Source organism: Schistocerca gregaria, chromosome 2, assembly GCF_023897955.1.
Source record: "Schistocerca gregaria isolate iqSchGreg1 chromosome 2, iqSchGreg1.2, whole genome shotgun sequence".
NCBI classification, from domain to species: Eukaryota; Metazoa; Arthropoda; class Insecta; order Orthoptera; family Acrididae; genus Schistocerca; species Schistocerca gregaria.
In genome coordinates this window covers 830657462-830679984 of record NC_064921.1, presented here as the reverse complement: position 1 = coordinate 830679984, position 22523 = coordinate 830657462, and the positions used below count along the sequence as shown (strand labels likewise).

Sequence of the window (22523 nt, the reverse complement as noted above, 5' to 3'; positions counted from 1 at the left end):
ATGTGTAAAGAGCGTTAGATATTGAGTGATCACTGAAGGACACGTAGGTACGTACTCGTTATGTTTGCTTTATCAGTACCTGACAGAGCTTGAAAGGGGGCTCAGTGTGAGGGTATATTTCTCCGGCTGGTCGAATCGTTCAATATCCGGATTCATGGGGCATTCGAATGTGACTGGCCCGATGTTGGTTTGGGTGACGACAGGCATGCTCTTCATCAATGTACTGATCGATCACGTCAGACAACCAAATGGGAGGATTCTCCTTAAGTGCACCAAGCACATCGTAATCCCTTGACATCGGCACAGGAGATGATGCCAGCAGTACTATCTAGAGACCAAACTATAGCGACATGGTGTTCATCGGCTTCCGTGCCTCCATCTGTTAGAAATTTATGGTGGATGAAGCCTTTGATGTCGGAAAAGGTCAGAACAGCGTCTTCATCAGTCAACCCACTTTTTTTGGGAGGGAGGGGGAGAGAAGGCGGAGAAAACGGTTGACTGTCGCTTGGTTCCCGGATCGTATTGGTACAACTGATCGTATCTCATGTAATGAACTGGATATCCAACAGCTTATGACCGCAGTCCTTCGAGCGTCTCCACAAAACGCCTTTGTTGAGAGTTTGCAACTATTTTACAGAAGATGCAAGGAGTGTGTGATTACTGTTCCAAAGCCCGGGCTTTATGGCTTCGGTATCACTTTTACCTGTTACGGTAATTTGTATCAATGGAGTGGTTTTGGAATTTCAGCTCGCCCTAAAATGCCCTTCTTGTTTTGTTTAGGTGCTGACAGGATTCGAGAGTATGATGTTCGGTTCTACAGCGCCATTGACAGCAGTGGTCTCATTTTCGTCACTGTCATTTTCAATGACGTTCTGTCACGGTCCGCCGTCAAAATACATTTTCGTCCGCATTGTGACTTAGCAGGCGACGTTTTTCCTTTTCCCTGTGTGCGCTATCAACTGCATGGGAACTTAATTAGAAAGAAAGGACTAATAGCAATGAATAAATGCAATAATTCTAGTAGCTGTGTGACCGGTTACCAAGTCTCATAACCGGTTGGCCCTGGCTAGTATTAACACGCAATCTGACTGCATAAAATAAAAATAAAGAATGACAAGGAATTTCCATTAACACAATTGATTAAGTCCCCTGCAACTCTAAAAGCTACAAAACAACAAAGCACAAGTGTAACTGTTCTGTGTGTGGTAGTATGACTAAACGTACATGTATCTGGCTCGGGTCTTTCTCAATACGACAGAATACTTAAACACCATTTACAGTGAACTAATTTAAAATACTATAATTGCACATAGAAACCAGAATCACAAGTCTAATTAACGAACATGAGCCAGATGCTTTGTTGACTACCTGTGAGCAAGAGGCATTGTCATTAAAAAACTAATATCTTTTTACCTCATATATTGGCCAATATTTTCCATTACACCAGCATCATAAACCAGAAGCCCATCCCCTCAAATACACTCTGACAATTGCAACTTCTTCCATATATACATTACACCAACCGAACAGCATCTACTCTCTCGTCCAACAGAACAACTGCCCTCGACATCCTCTGAACTACTACTGCACCAGTGGAGGCGGCGGAATAATAATCTTTGGCGCAATCTCTTGCGCTGTGACTCAGTGTAGCCACCTTTCACAACCTTCGATGCAGTGTGCCTCTTGAAACATCGAAAACCTCGTCTCCCTTGGCCACGGAAGCACGACCATACGAGCACCATTAATTTACCTCCGAATTCACGACTGACGCATGCAACATGTTGCGCAGGAGTTGTTCGTAGTCAGTTACAACAGCACAGCTTGCAGGCTTGTCTATCATCTGCTTTTAGGTTCAAACATGCATTTATTGCAGTGTACCCACATTTTTTGCCCAACCCTTGTATGTTGGAAGGCGATATTCCCTCTTTATCCAATATTTTATTTATTGGATGTATGTTATCTGAGCAGGGTTTTCCTTTCCTACATCCATTTGGAACTTCAGATAACGAAGTTATCTTCGCATATATTTTATATCTTGGTTCAAGATACTTATTCATCTAATTTTGTGTGCTGCCTCTATCTCCTTTCTTGAAGACTGATACTACGTTTGCTGTCTTCGACTGCTTCGGTATCCTGTTTCCAAGCCAGCGTACTCTTATACGTATGACATGCAGGAAGCAAGATTCAGTGCCATTCTTCCATGTTTCGGTTGTTCCGCAATAATGCCTTCAGAACGAGGGCCTTTGTTTTTCCCTTATAATTTCTTCCAACTGTTAAATACAGTTATGGGACAAACCTTTTGTTTCAGTCATATCCACTCCTACTTTCACCTGATTATTATTGCACCAAAGATGTTTATACTGTTTCATCTCTTTCACAATTACTGTTATATTCATCTTCACAGTATCTATCTCAGCAGTATTGTACCCCATACTTTGAGAAGATCCCAATAGCTCTATGATAGTTCTGTCGTGTAAAAGTGAAAGTGAATCCAGCAAGCCTTTGCGAGTCTTCTCAACAAAGAGATAAACGGCTAACTACTGTTGGAATTCCGTTGTACAGCAAAGGGTGCTGCCGTCCTTGTGGAAACCGGTGGGGCGTAGCGGGCACGTGTACTCCAGACGTGATTATGTTATTCTGCGAACTGTCTCAGTTCTGCAGTTCGATGAGGGCTATATGAGGCAATGACAAAAGAAGATTGCAGACATTGTTTCGGCACAGTTCTGTAAACATCATGCCTGGGAATCGCCATTATTTAAAGTGAACAGTGTGACAACCAAGAAAAACGCCAAATACACAGTATGAAAACGAACGTCAACGACAAACTTTCAGAGGTTATTCGGATTCTTTCGATATCTCCCGCTTCCTAACGCCGAGTGGTATGTGTGCCGGCACCCCGTCACGCTGAAAACTTATAAGCTGACGAATTCTTGGCGGCAGATCCTCTTAGGAACTGTGGGAGGATATGTTGAAGAAAAGCTTATAACCTCCCTAGTATAGACTACTATCTGAAATTTAGCCTAGAATTACCTTCCATTCTATAAAGAAATCTACGCATTACCAAAACTATGTACCAATGAACTGTTATCGAACTTTAACTCGTACGCTTACCTTTGACCAAACAGAACCTAATTTGAATTGAACTCTAGCTGGTCTGGATACAACGTGTCGTTATATTAAATGCGCAGCCTCGCATTTTGATAGTATTGTTGCAGATTTTTAGAAAGCACAACTAACAGCAAGCACGCAGCGGCTAAGCTACATAACTATTTCTAAACACAGTGTGATCAAAAAGTCAGTACAAATTTGAAATCTGAATAAATTACGGAGTAATGTAGATAGAGGGGTACAAATTGACACACATGCTTGGAATGACATAGGGTTTTATTAGAACTGAAAAATACATAAGTTCAAAAAATTTCCGGCAGATGGAGCTTCATCTCAACAGAATAGCAATAATTAGCATAACAAAGTAAGACAAAGCAAAGATGATGTTCTTTACAGGAAATAATATGTCCACCAATCTCAACAATAGCTGTAGTGGAGGAATAATGTAGTGAACAGCACTGTAAAGCATGTCCGGAGTTATGGTGAGGCATTGGCATCGGATGTTGTCTTTCAGCATCCCTAGAGATGTCGGTCAATAACGATACACTTGCGACTTCAGCTAATCCCAAAGCAAATAATCTCACGGACTGAGGTGTAACCTGAAAGGCCAAGCATGACGAAAGTGGCGGCTGAGCACACGATCATCACCAAACGTCGCGGGCAAGAGATCTTTTCACGCGTCTAGCAATATGGTGTGGAGTGCCATCCTGCATAAACATCGAACGTTCCAACAGGTGTTTATCAGCCAGGCTGGGGATGATGCGATTCTACAACATATCGGCGTACCTCTCACCTCTCACGATAGCAGTTTTGCTGTTCAGCGCCATCTGTCGGACATTTTGTGAACTGTTTTTCTTTGGTTCTAATAAAACCACATGTCATTCCAAGCATGTGTGTCAATTTTTACCTCTCCACATTATTCCGTGGTTTTGTTAACTTTTCAAATTTATACTGACTTTTTGATCCCTCGGTATATATTCGTACTGTTGCATACCACATGATACGCAGTAGTAATGTGAGATGATAAATATTCTTTAAACTGTGCGATGGGGAGAGTAAATATTCCTATGAAATGACATTCCGCGTCATCTTCACACACAAAATTGCGTCTGAACAATGCTTTGCTCAACAACATGAACAATGATTTGAAAAGGATAGAGTGTTAACAGAATGTCTAAGAAAATCAGACAGCTTAGTACGTTGATATCTTAACGCAGGATTCAGGGAAGTGGGGTGGTCTCTGAGCTCTGATCAAGTTAATTAGCTGACAATTATTCTAAAAAATTAGCTGCGCACGGCTGCAGTCTTATCTCAAACTACTTCACTTCAAACATAATAATGTTACATTCTCTTCGCTTTCCAATGCATGCGTCATATTCAACCTTGCTAGTGTTTACGAACAATTGTTTTTCATTTAACATATACAAAGCACTACTGAATACATCCATGACCTACTGTACTTCAACTAAAAATGTATCACAATGCGCAGAGGCAAAGACTGTACCACGACAAGACCGAAGGTTGTTGAACAGTAGGTGAGATGCAGTCACGAAATCGTTGACAAACCTGCCCCATACATTCACGTCAAACTTCTGTTGATAGGAGTGTGACATAGTGGATTTTCGTCGCGACCTTCTTGGCTACTCCTGTTATTACGCATGCGAATGTGGCCTCGTCCGTAAACACAAAAGCGAGGAATATTAGGCACAAATGACTGAGCACTATGGGACTTAACATCTGAGGTCATCAGTCCCCTAGAACTTACAACTACTTAGAACTACGTAAACGTAACTAACCTAAAGACATCACACACATCCATGCCCCAGGTAGGATTCGAACCTGCGACCGGACTAAACCGCTCGGTCACAGCGGCTGGCGGAAAATTAGGGTTTCTGTACTTTGCTATAGAAAACGCCACTCGAAATGCTATGTCTGCTGGCTGCATTGAATTCACGTTCTGAAGATGATACGGGTTCAATTCATGTTCAAGTATGACTCACAAAACAGTTGATTGGCTAGTGTTCAGAGCTCGGGCAACGCGTTGACTACTAGAGGCAGGATTGTCACCAGTCGCGTGTAACACATTCTCTTCCATATCGGACATTCTAGCATGCCTCACGCAGCCACTATCTTCCGTTCTGACATGGCAGCAACCAGTTTCTTGTACGCGCCTATGTACAAATGCGGAACTGTGTTGCTGCCGTCGGTGCACGAACAGGTTACAATGGAAACTCCCCATCGCACCCCGCTCAGATTTAGTGGTAACGTGGCACAGTGGATAGCTCGTCAAAAACCGAACACAGATCAAGCCCTAAACCAGGAAGTATGTGTACTGAACTGTGAAAAAAGAAGCAAAATAAAAACAGTGAACGGTCCAAGATCAAGATATGCAACATCGAGCGAATTGCAAGAACCACGGCGTTGATATTGTGTGGAAACAGTTTTGGATTGCAAAGCGGCATATTGGTATTCCAATCTTCCTCCTGCCTCCTTTATTTGACAAAACTTCCCGTCCGGTCATTGACATGTCTGTTCCCCTTCTGTAGTCTTGAGATTTGTTATGCACTATATTGGTTAAAGAATGTCAGTCATGTGGTAAGAATATTACCGTCGCAAGTGTACTTTATGAATAGTGAGGGCTGGCGAGATGCTGCCAAGGCCTGTCACAGGAACGAAAACGACAAACGTGTGTGAACTATGTTACAACAAAGGAATTCAAAAGTCAAAGGTTGCAAAACGGAACGCAAGAGTCATAAAATGTGGTACTTAAGTAGAACAACTAGGAGGTATGTACGTCCTGAGGTCCTTTCCTTACACTTCGCCGTTGCAAATGATCGTTACACCACGACACAGAGACAAATTTGAATACAGCGAACAGACATTTCAATGCAAAAAAATAAAAAATAAGTAAAAAGGGGCACCGTGACCACATAACCACAACGCCATTGCGAAGTAAAGATGCTCGCATCTTAAGTGTGGACCGTTCACTGTTTCTACTTTCTTTTTTCACAGTTTAGTACACCACCTTGCTGTTTTCATGCTTGATCCGTGCTCAGTTTTTGACGAGCTGTCCAATAGGCCATCTTACCAGCAAATCTGAGGAGGGTGGGATGGAGACTTTCCCTTTATAGCATAGCGCCGTTGTGCCGCTCTTGCATTGCATTCAGTGAACCCGTACACGGTGTGCGTATCGACAAACAAACCTATCCGCAGTACTGCTGTGTATCACTTAACGTACAACTTACACTTCCGGAAAACAAAACCCTAGACAGAACCGCGCAGTCTCGTGGGCAACGAGGTAAGGAGGGAATTACTGTTGTAACAAATGGTACTGTGGGCAAATGGAAACTAGACACTCAACGCACACCGCCGACATTTGTCCTGTCATGCACTATTTTCTGGGGACAAGAAACCTAACGACAGGCCATAACTCTGTACCGATCCGCCAGAGACCGTGGGTCGCATATACCAAAATACTCGGAAGGTATCCTTGAATAACCTGCGGAAGTTTGTCGGTGAAGATTATAAGGGTACCACCTCTCGGTGAGGTATTTGACATCAGTTAATTGCCGGCCGGAGTGGCCGAGAGGTTCTAGACACTTCAGTCTGGAACCGCGTGACCGCTACGGTCGCAGGTTCGAGTCCTGCCTCAGGCATGGGTGTGTGTGATGTCCTTAGGTTAGTTAGGTTTAAGTAGTTCTAAGTTCTGCGGGACTGATGACCTCAGACGGTAAATCCCATAGTGCTCAGAGCCATTTGAGCGATTTGAGTTAATTTAAATGACAAAATAAAACCTCTTAATCATTGCTCTCATTCGATAGTGTGATCATCCGCTTCACTTAATGATCAGCACTTGCAGTCAGTTTATTATATTAATGGAGGAAGGTGAGCAAAAACTTGCTACACAAAAGCCCACATACGTTCTAAGTTTTGGTTCGCGCTGTATATAGTCACTGCTAGTGTCACATTTTCCGTCGGGCTCAGCAGTACTGAACATGCAGTTTAATCACTGGTAACCATTACAGGAACTATGTAATGAACGAAAAGCCTGACCCAGGAGGGGATTATTAAACTTCATGCAACTTTGACGTTTATTGTGTGCCGTCTTCAGGGTGTTGCAGGTTCAACGGCCAGGCGAGTACTTTGCCTAAGTAGGCCTGCGTCTGGAAACAGAAGAGACCTATGGCGGTAATCCACTTGTTGCGCCACAGTGGGTTCTCGTGTTGCCCGCCTTCTCGGCTCTAAGTGCGGTAATTAGGAAGCGCGCCTCGCCTTGGCCCGAGTAAGGCAGTTTGCGAGCGCAGAGGTAGGCAGGCCCGGCTCACCTGCGCCTCTGCCGCCCACGTCACGGCTAGGTAAGCAGTGCAGCTCAGCTTACACTTACCACGTACACAATGGCCACTATCACGCAGCCGCTCTTCAGGGAGCAGCAGCAGCAGAACGACTCCATCCTGGCACCCATCGCCTTCTCACTCTGCAACAGCACCAAAGCCGCGAATCACTGCTGCGTCCCTTTACAGAGGAAACATCACAGTACAATCACAAGGACAATAGGTAACAAACATGATGCATGTGGTTATAAATACGAACAGTTCAGAATCTTTATTTAAGAAGGGCGTCCGATAAGCAGTGCAACACATTTGTTTCTTGGCCCTTTTTGGTGAAAAAAATGCGGAATATGTTATGAGATATCGTGGAATATTCCCGCTTCATCCAATGAAGTTCCGATACGTGGCAGCGCTATACGTAGTCTTCAAAGTAGCGTCTGTAACGGTGGTGCGTTCCAAGCAGAACGGTGTCTCTGAGTTTCTTTTGACGGAGCTAGAGCAACACAGATATTCACAGGCGCTCGAAGAATGTCTACGGAGACTTGTCAGCGAACGAAAGCACGATGAGCCGTTGGGCGAGGCTTCTGTCATTACCGAAACAAGGTCGTCCACACCCGTCCGATCTCCCGCATACTACCTTCAGCAAATTGAAGGAACGACTCCCCCGCCACAAAAAGGCAAACGAACTTCATGTCAACGCAACGCCTCAAGTCCGCACACCCGAGAGGAGCTCACAAAACTTTTCTTCCTCATTCGCCCTACAAACCGTATCTCGACAGTCCAACTTCCATTTGAAACAATGGAACACGCACTCCGCGGCAAATAGTGCGTGGATGATTGGCACGATGCAGCACGATGTTGGCTCCTGTGTCGACCAGAAGACTGTAGCAAGCCTGCATTCAGGACCTCTCAGTAAGGTGGCGTAAGGTCGCCGTATCGGACGCATATTTTTAAAAAAGGAAAATTTAGGAATTTGTGGTAAGCTTCTATGGGACAAACTGCTGAGGTCATCAGTCCCTAGACTTAAACACTACTTTAACTTAACGCTAGGGATAACACGCACACCCATGCCGAAGGGAGAACTAACCTCCGACGGGGGCAACCGCACGAACCCTGGTAAAGACTCCCTAGACAGCGTGGCTCCTCAGAGCGGCTGAAAATAGGCATTTTGTAGTCAAAAGAATGGGGAATAAGATGATGTATTGGAATCCAGAATGAAAGCAACCTGCTTTTAGAAATTAATGTATTGCATTACTTATTGAATGCCCCTCCTACTTGATGGTTTCAATGTACTGTACAGTTACGTGAGGTTTCTATCAAACGGGAAAGGGAAGCAAATGTTTGTTACACCGGATGAGTACTATTAACCATAACGATGTAGAAAGAGTCATTTTTCATTCATACTTCACCTTCAGATGTAAATGTGGCATACGATGACCGCGTAGAAGCTTTTTATTAATGCACATGAGAGTAGTTCCAAACCATCGATCTGTTTAGATATTACACAAAAACTTTTCTGTGGAACATAAGGAGTTGATAACGAGAAATCTTTCTATTTGATTTTAAATTTGTCTTTGCTGTCTCATTTTTATGGCGGCGTTTTGCATCACTTTTTATGCAAAAGACAAAGTTAATGTGGAATAAGAAATGTACTTTTTATTTATGCCACTGTAAATTTACAACAATCTTCATAAGGGAATAACTATACTGTGAAGCAGTAGTAAAAATCCCTGACTCATTAAACAGATATTCACAAGATGATCATTGGTAAGCGCTCTCATTCTTACAACAAGGTTTTGAAAAATCAAAATTTTCTTTCTTTAAGATGTGATTGTATAAGGATGACGTAACTCTGCGGAGGGCAGTCCATTACAGGGACATTATTGTCGTGTAACCACTCCGCCACAGGCCGTGCATTGTGAACAGGTGCTCGATCGTTTTGAAACAATTCCTCTCCAACAGTGGGAAGCAATAAGGTAAAACATCAACGTAGTCCTGTGCTGAGACAGTGCCACGCAAAGCAAAGGGTCCAAGCCCGCTCCACGAAAAACACGACTACACCGTAACACCACCGCCTCCGAAGTTTACTGTTGGCACTACACAAGCTGCGCATTCGGCATACCCACACCCTGCCATCCGATCGCTGCATTGTGTACCGTGATTCATCACTCCACACAACGTTTTTCTACTGTTCAATCGTCCAATGTTTACGCTCCTTATACTAAGCGAGGCGGTGGCAGTTACCGGCGTGATGTGTGGCTCATGAGCAGCCGCTCGACCATGAAATCAAAATTTTCTCACCTCCCGCTTAACTGTCATAGTACTTCCAGTGCATCCTGATGCAGTTTGGAATTCCTGTGTGATGGTCTAGATAGACGTCTGCCTATTACACATTACGACCCCTCTTCAACTGTCGTCTGTCTGTCAGTCAACAGAAGAGGTCGGCCTGTACCCTTTTGTGCTGCCCGTGTCCCTTCACGTTTCCGCTTCTCTTTTTTTTTTTTTTTTTTTTTGTCGTCAGTCTGATGACTAGTTTGATGCGGCCCGCCACGAATTCCTTCCCTGTGCTAACCTCTTCATCTCAGAGTACCACTTGCAACATACGTCCTCAATAATTTGCTTGACGTATTCCAATCTCTGTCTTCCTCTACAGTTTTTGCCCTCTACAGCTCCCTCTAGTACCATGGAAGTCAGTCCCTCATGTCTTAGCAGATGTCCTATCATCCTGTCCCTTCTCCTTATCAATGTTTTCCACATATTCCTTTCCTCTCCGATTCTGCGTAGAACCTCCTCATTCCTTACCTTATCAGTCCACCTAATTTTCAACATTCGTCTATAGCACCGCATCTCAAATGCTTCGATTCTCTTCTGTTCCGGTTTTCCCACAGTCCATGTTTCACTACCATACAATGCTGTACTTCAGACGTACACCCTCAGAAATTTCTTCCTCAAATTAAGGCCGGTATTTGATATTAGTAGACTATTTTACTGCCTAGGTAGCAGAATTCCTTAACTTCATTGACTTCGCGACCATAAATCCTGATGTTAAGTTTCTCGCTGTTCTCATTTCTACTACTTCTCATTACCTTCGTCTTTCTCCGATTTACTCTCAAACCATACTGTGTACTCATTAGACTGTTCATTCCATTCTGCAGATCGTTTAATTCTTCTTCACTTTCACTCAGGATAGCAATGTCATCAGCGAATCGTATCATTGATATCCTTTCACCTTGTCTTTAATTCCACTCCTGAACCTTTCTTTTATTTCCATCATTGCTTCCTCGATGTACAGATTGAAGAGTAGGGGCGAAAGGCTACAGCCTTGTTTTACTCCTTAATATGAGCACTTCGTTCTTGATCGTCCACTCTTATTATTCCCTCTTGGTTGTTGTACATATTGTGTATGACCCGTCTCTCCCTGTAGCTTACCCCTACTTTTTTCAGGATCTTTTACAGCTTGCACCATTTTATATTGTCGAACGCTTTTTCCAGGTCGACAAATCCTATGAACGTGTCTTTATTTTTCTTTAGCCTTGCTTCGATTATTCCGACGTTACGGCGTAACGTCGGAATTGCCTCTCTCGTGCCTTTACTTTTCCTAAAGCCAAACTGATCGTCACCTAGCGCATTCTCAATTTTCTTTTCCATTCTTCTGTATATTATTCTTGTAAGCAGCTTTGATGCATGAGCTGTTAATCTGATTGTGCGATAATTCTCGCACTTGTCAGCTCTTGCCGTCTTCGGAACTGTGTGGGTGATGCTTTTCCGAAAGACAGATGGTATGTCGCCAGACTCATATTCTACACACCAACGTGAGTAGTCGTTTTGTTGCCACTTCCCCTAATGATTTTAGAAATTCTGATGGAAATAGTGGCTCTAGGGATGTTTATTAGTGTGAGAAGCTGGCTGGCATACAGACGTACGACAAACGACACCCAATCACCTGGCCAAGTTCGAAGTCCGAGTTCCGCGGAGACCCCCATTCTGCTCTCACCATGTCTGATGACTACGGAGGTCGCTAAAATGGAATACCTGGCATTAAGTGGCAGCACGCTGCACCTAATATGAAAAATGTATTTTTTGGAGGATGTCCGGATACTTCTGATCTCACAGTGTACTTCCGTAAGTGGATCCATCATAAAAAGGTTGCAGAATAAGGCCAGGAATGAAATCCAGCTGAAGTCGTGTAAAAAAGTAATACCGATCATTACTTGTTGGAAGCGAAGCATGCCCAACAAAATAAGGCACCAAGAAAGTGCAATACAGGCTCAATGAGCGAGATTTCTAAAAAGAGTTGAAGGATGTACAAAGAAAGATCGAAAAGAAATGATATCAGGAAAGATTTGGCTATGAAGGGCATAATTGATCTTGGGAATGATTGTTTCCTTGCAATTTTTTCATTGTTGTCGGCATGTTCCTTCGCCATGAGATTTGACAAGTGCACACCCCTTTTCAGATTGATCAAAGTTCTTAATTTGTCCTAGTTGGATATCATATAAACCGGCCGATCTCCTTAATATCCTTGCTGTGTTTCGACTCTGATACGGATTAGTGAGACAGTTCAATTCGTCCCTACCATCATGGTGTAATTTAGCTATTTTGTGGTCGACTTTACCGTTCACGCGTAGCTTTGAGACGTGTGGCCAGCAGTGATTTGATTTATGCTAGACCTTAGAGCTTCGTTATTTAATGCATCTCAGTAACTGCTGCTGGTTAGACCCATTTATTATCCAAGAGCTCATTCTCGATGCTCTCAGTATTGCCAACTTCCACTGCTGCTTCGCTTGCGACGGGTATTGGGCGTTAGTTTACAGTTTACAGAGCACAGGACTCTCTGGAACATATTGTCGAACGCAAATGCGCCACTGCAAGAGGTTCCTTATTACATCTACATACTCCGCAAGCTACCGTATGGTGCACGGCGGAGGGTACCTTGTACCACTACTAGTCATTTCCTTTCCTATTCCGCATACAGAGCGAGGGAAAAGCGGGTGTTTATATGCCTCCTTGCGAGGCCTGATTTACCGCATCTTTTCCTCGTGGTTCTTACGTGAAATGTACGCTGGCGGCAGTGAAATCTGTGACGTCAGCCTCAAATGTCGGTTCCCTGAATTTCCGCAGTAGGGTCTCTTAGAAAAGAGCGTCGTCTTCCCTGCGGGGATTCCCATTTGAGCTTCCGAAGCTTCTCCGTAACGAATCTAGCAGCCAGCCTCTGAATTGCATCGATGTCTTCCTTTAATGAGACCTGGTGAGATATACTAACAGTACACAAGAATCGATCGCACTAGCGTTCAATACACCGTCTCCTTTGTGGAGGACCTAACTTCCCAAAAAATCTACCAATGAAACGAAGTCGGCCTTCGGTACTACGAACCTGATGTGCTTGTTCCCTTTCCTATCGTTTCCCAACGCAACGCGTAGTTATTTAGGCATTGTGACTATCAAGCAGCGCACTACGAATGCTGTATTCGAACGTTCAATAATTGTTTTTCTTACATTTTTCTACATTTAAGCTAGCTGCCATTCATCGCACCAACTAGAAATTCTGTCCAAGTTCCAGCAGTTTCCTTTGTTTTGTACCAGTGTACTGATTCCCCTGAAATAATGTTGTGCCTCACATACAATGTCCTTCAGTTGAGATAGGACGCGTCCGTGTGTGATTAAGTGCAGCAAAAACGAACTGGCTGATGCTTCTGCCTGGTCCAGAGCTGCTGATTAGAAGAACGAGCCGCAATTACTCTCTCTCTGGAACTGGAATGCTTGCCTGCTGCCTGCCGACTGGAGCCTGACCCAAGCAGGAAGATATTCGCAATTTGCCAGTGGCTGTTACAGAGAGTCAAATAATCAGTGGAAATCTGAAGAACTTCATTGTATCCAGCGTAGGTACTGATATAGTACCGTTTATCGGCGGACTTAAAACCATAAAGTATCGATTGCACTTAAAAAACGAATAGTTGATAAGTTTCTGTAGACTGGAACGCCGTTGCCTCATAACCTACATTCAGGAAATATTTCGTGTACGTGACGATTGTGCGTAACACACATTTCTAACAAACTTCGCTTACAGTTTGCTGAATTAACTGATATTAGACAAATTCGTTCACTCATGCGGATGTTGCGATTGATTCCAGTACACACTTTTAGCTCTCTGTCGATTACGCACCCCAAATGATATTTACGTTTACTGAGTGGCAACAGTATCACAATAGAAAATGACGTAACAGGACTACACTAAGGGACCACGTGACGTGTTTCGTGACACTATCTTAAGTCTTTTACATACTGTGAATTGAATCACTTTAATCGCATCACAGCAGATATGGTATTACAGACAGAACAGGGTCACAACCAAGATGGATAAAAGCAGTAGAATTAAATGACTATTTGAATTAACACTAAATTAATAATCACATTAAAACATTAAGAATATTCATCACGTCGAATGCAAGACCTATCTGCAGAGCTTCAAAAAAATGGCTCTGAGCACTCTGGTCATCTATGGTCATCAGTCCCCTCGAACTTAGAACTACTTAAACCTAACTAACCTAAGGACATCACACAACAGCCAGCCATCACGAGGCAGAGAAAATCCCTGACCCCGCCGGAAATCGAACCCGGGAACCCGGGCGTGGGAAGCGAGAACGCTACCGCACGACCACGAGATGCGGGCTGCAGAGCTTCGATGCTTGGTGCGGAGATTAGCGACCGTAAACACAAACAAATTTAAGACTCTTTATTATTCGCTTACGTGGTCACGTGTCAACACTTGGGAACAGCAACAACTGCTAAACTTAAGACTGCAAGAAGGAAGGACGCATAATTCAGAGATAACATTTGTGAGTGACTAGTGACACTATTGTAAAACGCAAATGTCTTCCTCGCCTCTCAATCAATGAGGCAGTCTAATACCCTATGGATAACTTTACACATAGAGTGACAATTCAGACGGACGGATATGTTGGTAGATAATCTATCTTACTCTTTTTGAGAAAACTATCACATTTACATTAAGTGATTAAGAACAAAACATCTACCTAAACGTAGATCTGCGGAAGACAGGATTATCCGGGTAGCACAATCATTCGCCCTCTTTATTGTCGCATTCACGAATGGTGGTAAGAAAGAACGACAGCCGGTGAGGTTTCGTCAATTCGCAATTCTATGATTTTATATTGGACGTCAGTTCGCGAGAAAGGAAAAAATAGATTTCTCGATTCGTCATGGAATGTGAGTTCTCTTAAAAAGTAAAACTCTCCATCACGCATATCTCCTCTCTTATTGCGTCAGACACTAGTGTGTAGCCAAAACGCACTCGCGATTACTAAAACCCCTTATGCAAAGTCCCACTCTCGATGCCTATGCATACAGTCCTGAAACAATTTAAGGAGAACGAAATTTTAAAAGTAGTTATGAGATAAGTTGCCAGACAGAGGAATAATGGAAGAATCTTAGGGAAGTATAATTCATCCACAAAATCAGTAGCTCAAAAATAGGACCGTTGGATTGATTCTTGGGTTCTGTTCGTTAGTGCGGGATGTTTGTATTGTAGGTCAGCTGGAGCGGAGAGGAGATCCAAAGCAGAGTGATACATTTCGTCAAAGGTTTTTAGTAGCAGAGAGTGCGTCATGGAGAAGCATCTCCAGTGGCAGGCGCAGTAAGAGGCGTTAAGCGACATGGACAGGTGTACTATTTAAGTTTCCACAACTCGCGTCCCAATAAGTACTAAGTAACTTATTCCTTCCTCTCATACACGTCTCACGCAATGACTAGACAATAAGGACAAAGAAATCCTAACTCGTACGGTGGCTTATTGGTTGTCGTTCTTGCTGCACACTGTTCGTGAAAGCGACGAGGAAGAACGGAATGACAACGGTAGCTGAATTACGCTCCGCCTCACAGCAGTGCACATTAGGTAGATTAGGCGCTTCCTCTTAAACACTACCTGTAATGGATATTGGAAAGAGAACAGAGACATTATCTGCTAATATTTTCGCTCTCTGAACTGTCACTCAAGTTTCCTCGTTATCCGTAAGATTTATCCTGTCTCAGAGAAGGGGAATGAATAAGAGCCGATGAAGACAAATTGGCTTGTAGAATAGTTGACTCACAAATGCAGCCTCCGAATTACATGTTCTTTCTTCTGGCAACCGTAATTTTTGCTATACTATGCTAGTAAACATCACAAATGGTTTTTCAGTTTATCCTGGCATATTTTTTGACAACCCACTGGTGCTCTTGTCACTGCTAGTATAAATGGGTACAGCATTTCAGAGACAGATACGGTAAGCATCATCGTGTGCGCTGAAGAACATTTCATAATCATCTTTTCAATAGCATGTTGGACAGTTTCGTAAGTCCATCTTATATTTGCTTTGAGAAAATAATGTACTGTCCCAGTATCCTCGTACCAAACACAGGTCTGATCATCAAAGTATAGCTACTTACTATTTACTTTCAACTTAAGTTAAAATTAAAGCTATGGGAAAAGCAGTTGTTTCTTCGCCTCACTCATAAAATATTTCGAAACTAAATTTCTTCAGGCCCATTTGTGTTTCAGAGGCGCACACATTGCGAATGGCTCGCCGAACCTTACAGGAGTACAACAAATTCACGTTTAATATGGTAAACATCTGTGTGTGGGCTTTTGGCGTGCAGTGACACATGACACATGAAAAGGACGCTCGTTGCAGAACGGAAGTTCTCGACAATTGTCTCCGGGTTGTTAGATCAATTAGCATTCGCCTGCCAAATCTCAACAGTCCATTCAACTCCTCCGTTACTGAGCGTGGGATGACGAGAGCACAGAGGGCGGAGACATGAAACGACACAAAGAAAACAGTTCGACTACAACTGTTCTCATACCACGTGTAATACCCAGATATACAGATATTTAGCTTTCTGTGACGTGACCCACATTTACAATTTGCACTTCACGGATCTCCATTAAGTATATGGTGTGGAATATTTCTCCACCTATGGCTGGAACATGAGAACAAAGACTTTCTTGTGTCTATGTGACGTTTTAATGTACAACCATTTCCACCATCTTAAGGGCAGAGAAGCCGAAATTTTTCTCTGTGGATAAATATGTTGAAATTTTGCGAATACGTTCTCGTGTGTTTTCCACTGTGTGCTTCAACATCAGACAATTTTATACATATTTCTGCTTGTTTTGTTGTACCACTAATTGGCGGTAATTACTTCGAGCCGTGGAGGCGAAACAAATTTTTGCCTCCGTAATTCTCAGGATGCAAGGACACTTTCCAGTATCACCAAACTGTGCACCAACATCCTTAATAAATTGGAATGATATCCACAGTGTTTTATGGTGGAAGGGTAACGTGTTTTCATAGTACTTGTCATAACGCTAGAATCAAACTCATGCAAATATCCGGGGGTAACAACTGGTTGTGATGCGAAATAGAACGAACACACAGGCCCGGTCGTGGGTAAAGAAGGCAGCAGATTTCGGTATACTGGTACAGTACTAGGGAAAGAATCTGTCTACATAGAAGATCGCTTACAAACCACTCGTGCGATCCGTCCTCTAATATTGATTTAGTCTGTGGGAACCATACGGGGCATACTGAGCGTATACAGAGAAGGGCAGCACGAATGACCACTGGTTTGTTTGATCCGTGGGAGAGAGTCACACAGATTCTGAAACAACTGAACAAGAAGAGTGTAAGATAGACAAGCTATCCAGAGAAAGTCTACTAACAAAGCTTCAAGAAGCGGCTTTAAATGATGACTCTACAGCCCCTTACATATCGCTCCAGTAAGGATCGTGAGAAAAAGATTAGGTTAATTACGGTACGCACAGAGGAATTTAAACAATCATTCTTCCCACGCTCCATACGTGAATAGAACGGGAAAAAGTGCTAGTAACTAGTACAGTGGGACGTACCCTCTGCCATGCACTTCACAATAGTTCGCAGATCTAGATTGTTTTGGCTGATTACTGTTGGTTTGGTGACTTGGGTTGCACGTATTCAGAACTTCGCTGTGAAGAGTAACGTTCTCCAACAACGGGCTGTTTGGATGTAAGCGTGGTCAACTTTATAGCAAGACAAGAAGTCATAGCGTACATAAGACAGATGACTGCTGCATCCTTTTTATTCTGTGCAGGTGATCTTGCCGTCGAAAAGGTAATCACTGCGGAATCAGAACTTGTAATGGTTACAGCAGAAATGGACCATAATTTTGTTCGAGAAATCTCGTACCGGCATTCCAAGGCGACAAGAACAGCCCCTGAAGCTTTGTAAGGCTATTTTCAGAACTTGCACCGGGATTCGAAGTCTGCAAGCTGTAAATATAACAATGACTTCGCGATTATAGATCAGTGCGGGTTTTGTTTGTTTGCTTGCTTTCAACGATAACAGTCGTTTGCTTAATCTCACTCGTAAACAGTCTCAAGTGAACCTGATGCCGGCTGCCCTTTAATTTGTACCTACGTGCCTCATGGTCCGCCACATGAGCTGGGAATCTCTCCATTCAACGTCGTAGCCTTTGAGTCCCTACAAGCAGTTTAAGGGCCCGCACTGCAACTGTGTGCTGTCCAAACAAATCGTCTGTTGAAACAAGTATTTCTGTTATTGGTTTTCCGTTACTCGCGCGGCCGCACGTACACACCCGGTGAATGACATGGTGAATGACACGGTGCTACTGCCGCGTAAAAACTGTCTGCCGCGGCGTTTCCTTCATTCTCACTTAAAGCGTAACTGGACGTTTTACTTACAGCAAATGCAAGGAGATTACGCAGTGGGAATGCGATAGTGTCACTGAGTACGCAACGTGCAGTAGGCAACAAAATGAAAACACTGAACTGCGAGTCAAGCCTAGGAGGATATTAACATGTTCCTCTTCCCAAGCGTTAATTCTGTTCTACGGGGGTCTGCTGTTTTAATGATATGGTAAATCTGATTTTAATTTCGTGACCAGATGATACTGTCGCCACAGTCGTTAACCTACTGGAGGCATCGGGACGCAATCTGCCTCTGAGTTGTACAGACTGTTTTACGTATTATCGTAATTACTTAGTTCAGCTTGTATGGATCATTTGAACGTTTGATCGTAATGATGCGGAGCGTGTCATTTTACATTCATGTTTCACTTTTGTGTTCTGAAACGCACTTGATGCCATAATGAGTCATTTTTCTCTTCTGTTATTGTAATTACGTACGTATATTGTTCTTTTTGACCTGTAGAGGGTTATTTACGACAAACGTCATAAGAGAATAAATACACTGGGAAGCAGTTCTCAATACATGCATGCGTAACCGCTTATACATTTGTCTACAAGCAGATCGTAGGTGAGCACCACATATTTTACACCACGTTTCTGAGCAACGAATATTCTCTTAATATTGAGTTAGCTCAGAATATTACTGAATGAAATACTATTGAATGAAAGTAGCCGAAATTTGTTAACTTACTGATTTGTCTCTCTCCAAGATTTGCTATAATTCTAAGTGCAAATGTGGCTTAAACAAGTCGTTTTAGGTAACGCAATATGTTTCTACCAGAGCCATTTGAACCATTTTTATTTCACTGCCGTCTGTTACTGACCTCGGCAACAGATGAGCGTGCTGTGGCGTACGAAGTATCAAGCAAATAATCATGTGATGATTTTGTGTGTTTGTTACTATGCTAATGTCGCCAAAGTCGTGTGCTAATGACGGGATCAACAGAAAACAGTCAAAATTAACATCGCATGAGCGTGATTGTTAGAGATTAGATAAGTAAACAGAGAATAGTTCCTATAGTTATCCTAGTTATAACTTAGTGGTCAAATCGACCGCACACAACGTAAATTAAAGTTTATTGATATAACTTCTATTGCACCTACAGAAGATTTTATTTCATTTCTCGACAAATTGTTTCAGTGATATCAAAGAGCAAAAGAGTTTTAATTAAAGAATTTCAGGAGGCCACGAAGAGTTTTAGATGAACAAATGGAATGACCAAAAAAGACTGGTAGGTAATAAACAACTTCACAGTAGTAACATCAAACAATATTTAGGCCTAATTTTCAGATATGCAGTAAACGCAAGTATCCTCTGATGATATTAGAGGGGCTAATCGAAGGAAACGGCTAAGAATTTGTTTTATTCAGAAACAGGTGTAACTGAATCCCGTAAGTCTTTCTAGAAATGATGACACTTCAGATCCCCGCAAACTGAAAGATTATCAAGAAACGGACCTCTAACTATTGCATTTCTCCAACTCCCGTACCCGACACTAACAACCGTATGTTAAAAGAATAAGGATATTACCAGTCGAATAGAGCGCGATAAGGAACAGTAAATTGAAGCCGCTAACTTTACGAATTAAATTCTCAAGTTCGATCACCAATAACAAATCAATAACAAATCCTAAGTATTCTCCATTCCTAGATGCACATTTTTTTAAATACATAGCACCTTTTCGTATTTCTAAAACATTTTCAGAGCTGTGTAGTTGCGTAGTGGCTCTGAGCACTATGGGACTTAACATCGAGGTGATCAGTCCCCTAGAACTTAGAACTATTTAAACCTAACTAACCTAATGACATCACACACATCCATGCCCGAGGCAGGATTCGAACCTGCGACTGCAGCAATCGCACGGTTCCTGACTGAAGTGCCTAGAACCGCTCGGCCACATCGGCCGGCAGTTGTGTAGTATCAGAGTATCCTGATACGAAGTTTTGACACACACACACGACGCAAGTACGTAGAGCTGCGGATGATACAGAGAGATCGAGTGATGTTATATACTCAAAAAATGTGCACCTTAGAAGAATAAATGACAATCATCTTACATCTCAGTACAGTTGCTGTTCTCTGGCGAGGAATACTCAGCTGTAATAAGTAACAGATTTTTCCGAAAAATCGTAACATGTCCTAGATTTTCAGCTGACAGTATTTACCTTCAAGAGCAAATTTCAGGAGGAAATCCAGTTACTGTACTGTAATAAAAGCTGACAAGACCGAATAGCCACATATTTTCCAGATACGTCATTTAACACTCAATACTTTAAATATGGTATCAGCAGACTAAGATCAAACTTGCGCGAAAAGATAATCCATGCAGCACCGAATACACGTAGAACAGGTAAGGGCGAAAACTTGCCTACAGTTAGGTCAACAGCAAACTGCATACGAAAATAATATAATCATTGAAGAACGGAAAAAAATACTGAGGAGTTCTTACATGATAACCAGATTGGGCTTAGGAAAGGTAAGGGCACCGGAGACGCATTTCTAACGTTGCGTTTGATAATGGAAGCAAGACTGAAGAAAAATGGAGACATTCATAGAATTTGTTGACGTAGAACTAGGGTTTGTCGATGTAAACGGGTGCAGGGTGTTCGAAATTCTCAGGGAAAAGTAAGTAAGCTATAGAAAGAGACGGTGACTGTTGATAATATTCCAGAACCAGGAAGGATAAGTAAAACTGGAACACCAAGGAGTAAGTACTCTGATTAAGAAAGGGCATAGGACAGGGACATAGACTTTCTCCCTATTGATCAATCTATACATCGATGAAGCAATGACGGAAATAAAGGAAAAATTCGGAAGTGAAATGAACATTCAAGGTGAAAGGATATTAGTGATTAAATTTGCTGACATCACAGTGAAAGTCAGCAAACACTATGAACTGATAGTAACCTGAAGGACGAAAGCAGTGGAAAATAAGCAGAAATTTGATTAGTAAGAAACTTAATATCAAAACCGGGCACCATGAAGTACACGAAGTGGAGGATTCTACCACCCTGGAAGCAAAATCGCTCCTGATGAACGAAGCAAGGAGGATATAAGAAGCAGACCAGCGCAGGCAAAGATGATTTGCGGCCAATTGTATGGAAATGGATCATGGGGTGTGGGAAATCCGGAGAGTTAGAGAATCGAACTGTATGGTATATGAACTATATTGAAAATGAGCTGGACTGATATTAAATGAGGTTCTCCGCAGAATCGGCAAAAAGGAACAGGATGCAAGGGCAAATGCTGAGACATCGAGGAGTTCCATGGCACTAGAGTGAGCTGTAGAAGGTAAAACCTGCAGGAGAAGACAGTGAACAGAATGTATTATATAAAAAGTGAGGACGGAGTATGCAGATGTCACACTGTGTCGAAGCGCTTGGCACAGTACAGCAATTCACGATGGGTCGCATCAAACCAGTCAGGAGACTGGGGGCTCAGAAACGAGGAAGACTGCAGCTGCGAAAGACTTATCACAAGAAAGCATCAGCAGAGGTGGGGTGTCCATGTTGACAACCGCTTTCCTATGGTTTTGCACCATGTACAGTTACCCTCGAGACTTGCTGAGATACGTAGGCCAGTCAGAAAGGTTTACGACAGGAACGTCGCAGCGCAGCGTCCAGAATGCCCTGGGCGCCTGTTGCAGTTCACATGGCAGTGTTAACCTCAATAGCCGCAGACGTACGGGCCGCGGACGTGACGGGGTCACCTCACCTCTCACTAGCCGCAGCACCGTCAAGCAACATAGATCAGTTCCCTTACTCTCGGGTCTAATGCAGCTTGAAACGAAAATGGTCGGTTAACTATTTTATCTTTAATTATCCTCTTGCTGATTTTTAATTAGCTTTAACATATTACTGGTTCTCTTCACTTTTAGTAATGGAAATGTCGTGACTAGGGTCTCCCGTCGAGTAGACGGTTCGCAGGGTGCAAGTCTTGCGTTTTGACGCCATTTCGGCGACTTGCGCGTCGATGGGGAGGAAATGGTAACTCAACACCCAGTTCTTGAGCGGAGAAAATCTCCGAGGCAGCCGGGAATCGAACCCGGGCCCTTAAGACTCATTCTGTCGTGATGATCACTCAACTACCGGGGACGGACGCTTTTAGTGATAAAATATAACGTTTCTAACTGTAACTTATTTACTTGTTCGCATGTCATCTAAGCGACTTCCTCTGTAACCGTTTTAGTTAAAATCACCGTTCTATCTAGGCACGGTGTACGTCTTATTCCTCTAGTGACTTACGTTTTTTTTAAATTGGATCTACGTGCCATTAGTTGTAAACTTAATACCGTAAATTTCATTGACACGCCTACACGCTCCTTATCTAGCATTTGAGAATT

At 42.9% G+C, this 22523-nt stretch overlaps 1 protein-coding gene across 1 annotated transcript in view; it reads right to left on the bottom strand.

Moving 5' to 3' along the window:
* Positions 1 to 22523, bottom strand: part of LOC126336000 (uncharacterized) — a 113030-nt gene that overhangs the window by 54127 nt on the left and 36380 nt on the right. Inside the window, exon 2 of the mRNA XM_049999478.1 lies at positions 7493 to 7582. Within this exon, the coding sequence (XP_049855435.1) occupies positions 7493 to 7582 (90 nt within the window). The remainder of the gene's footprint in view (positions 1 to 7492; positions 7583 to 22523) is intronic.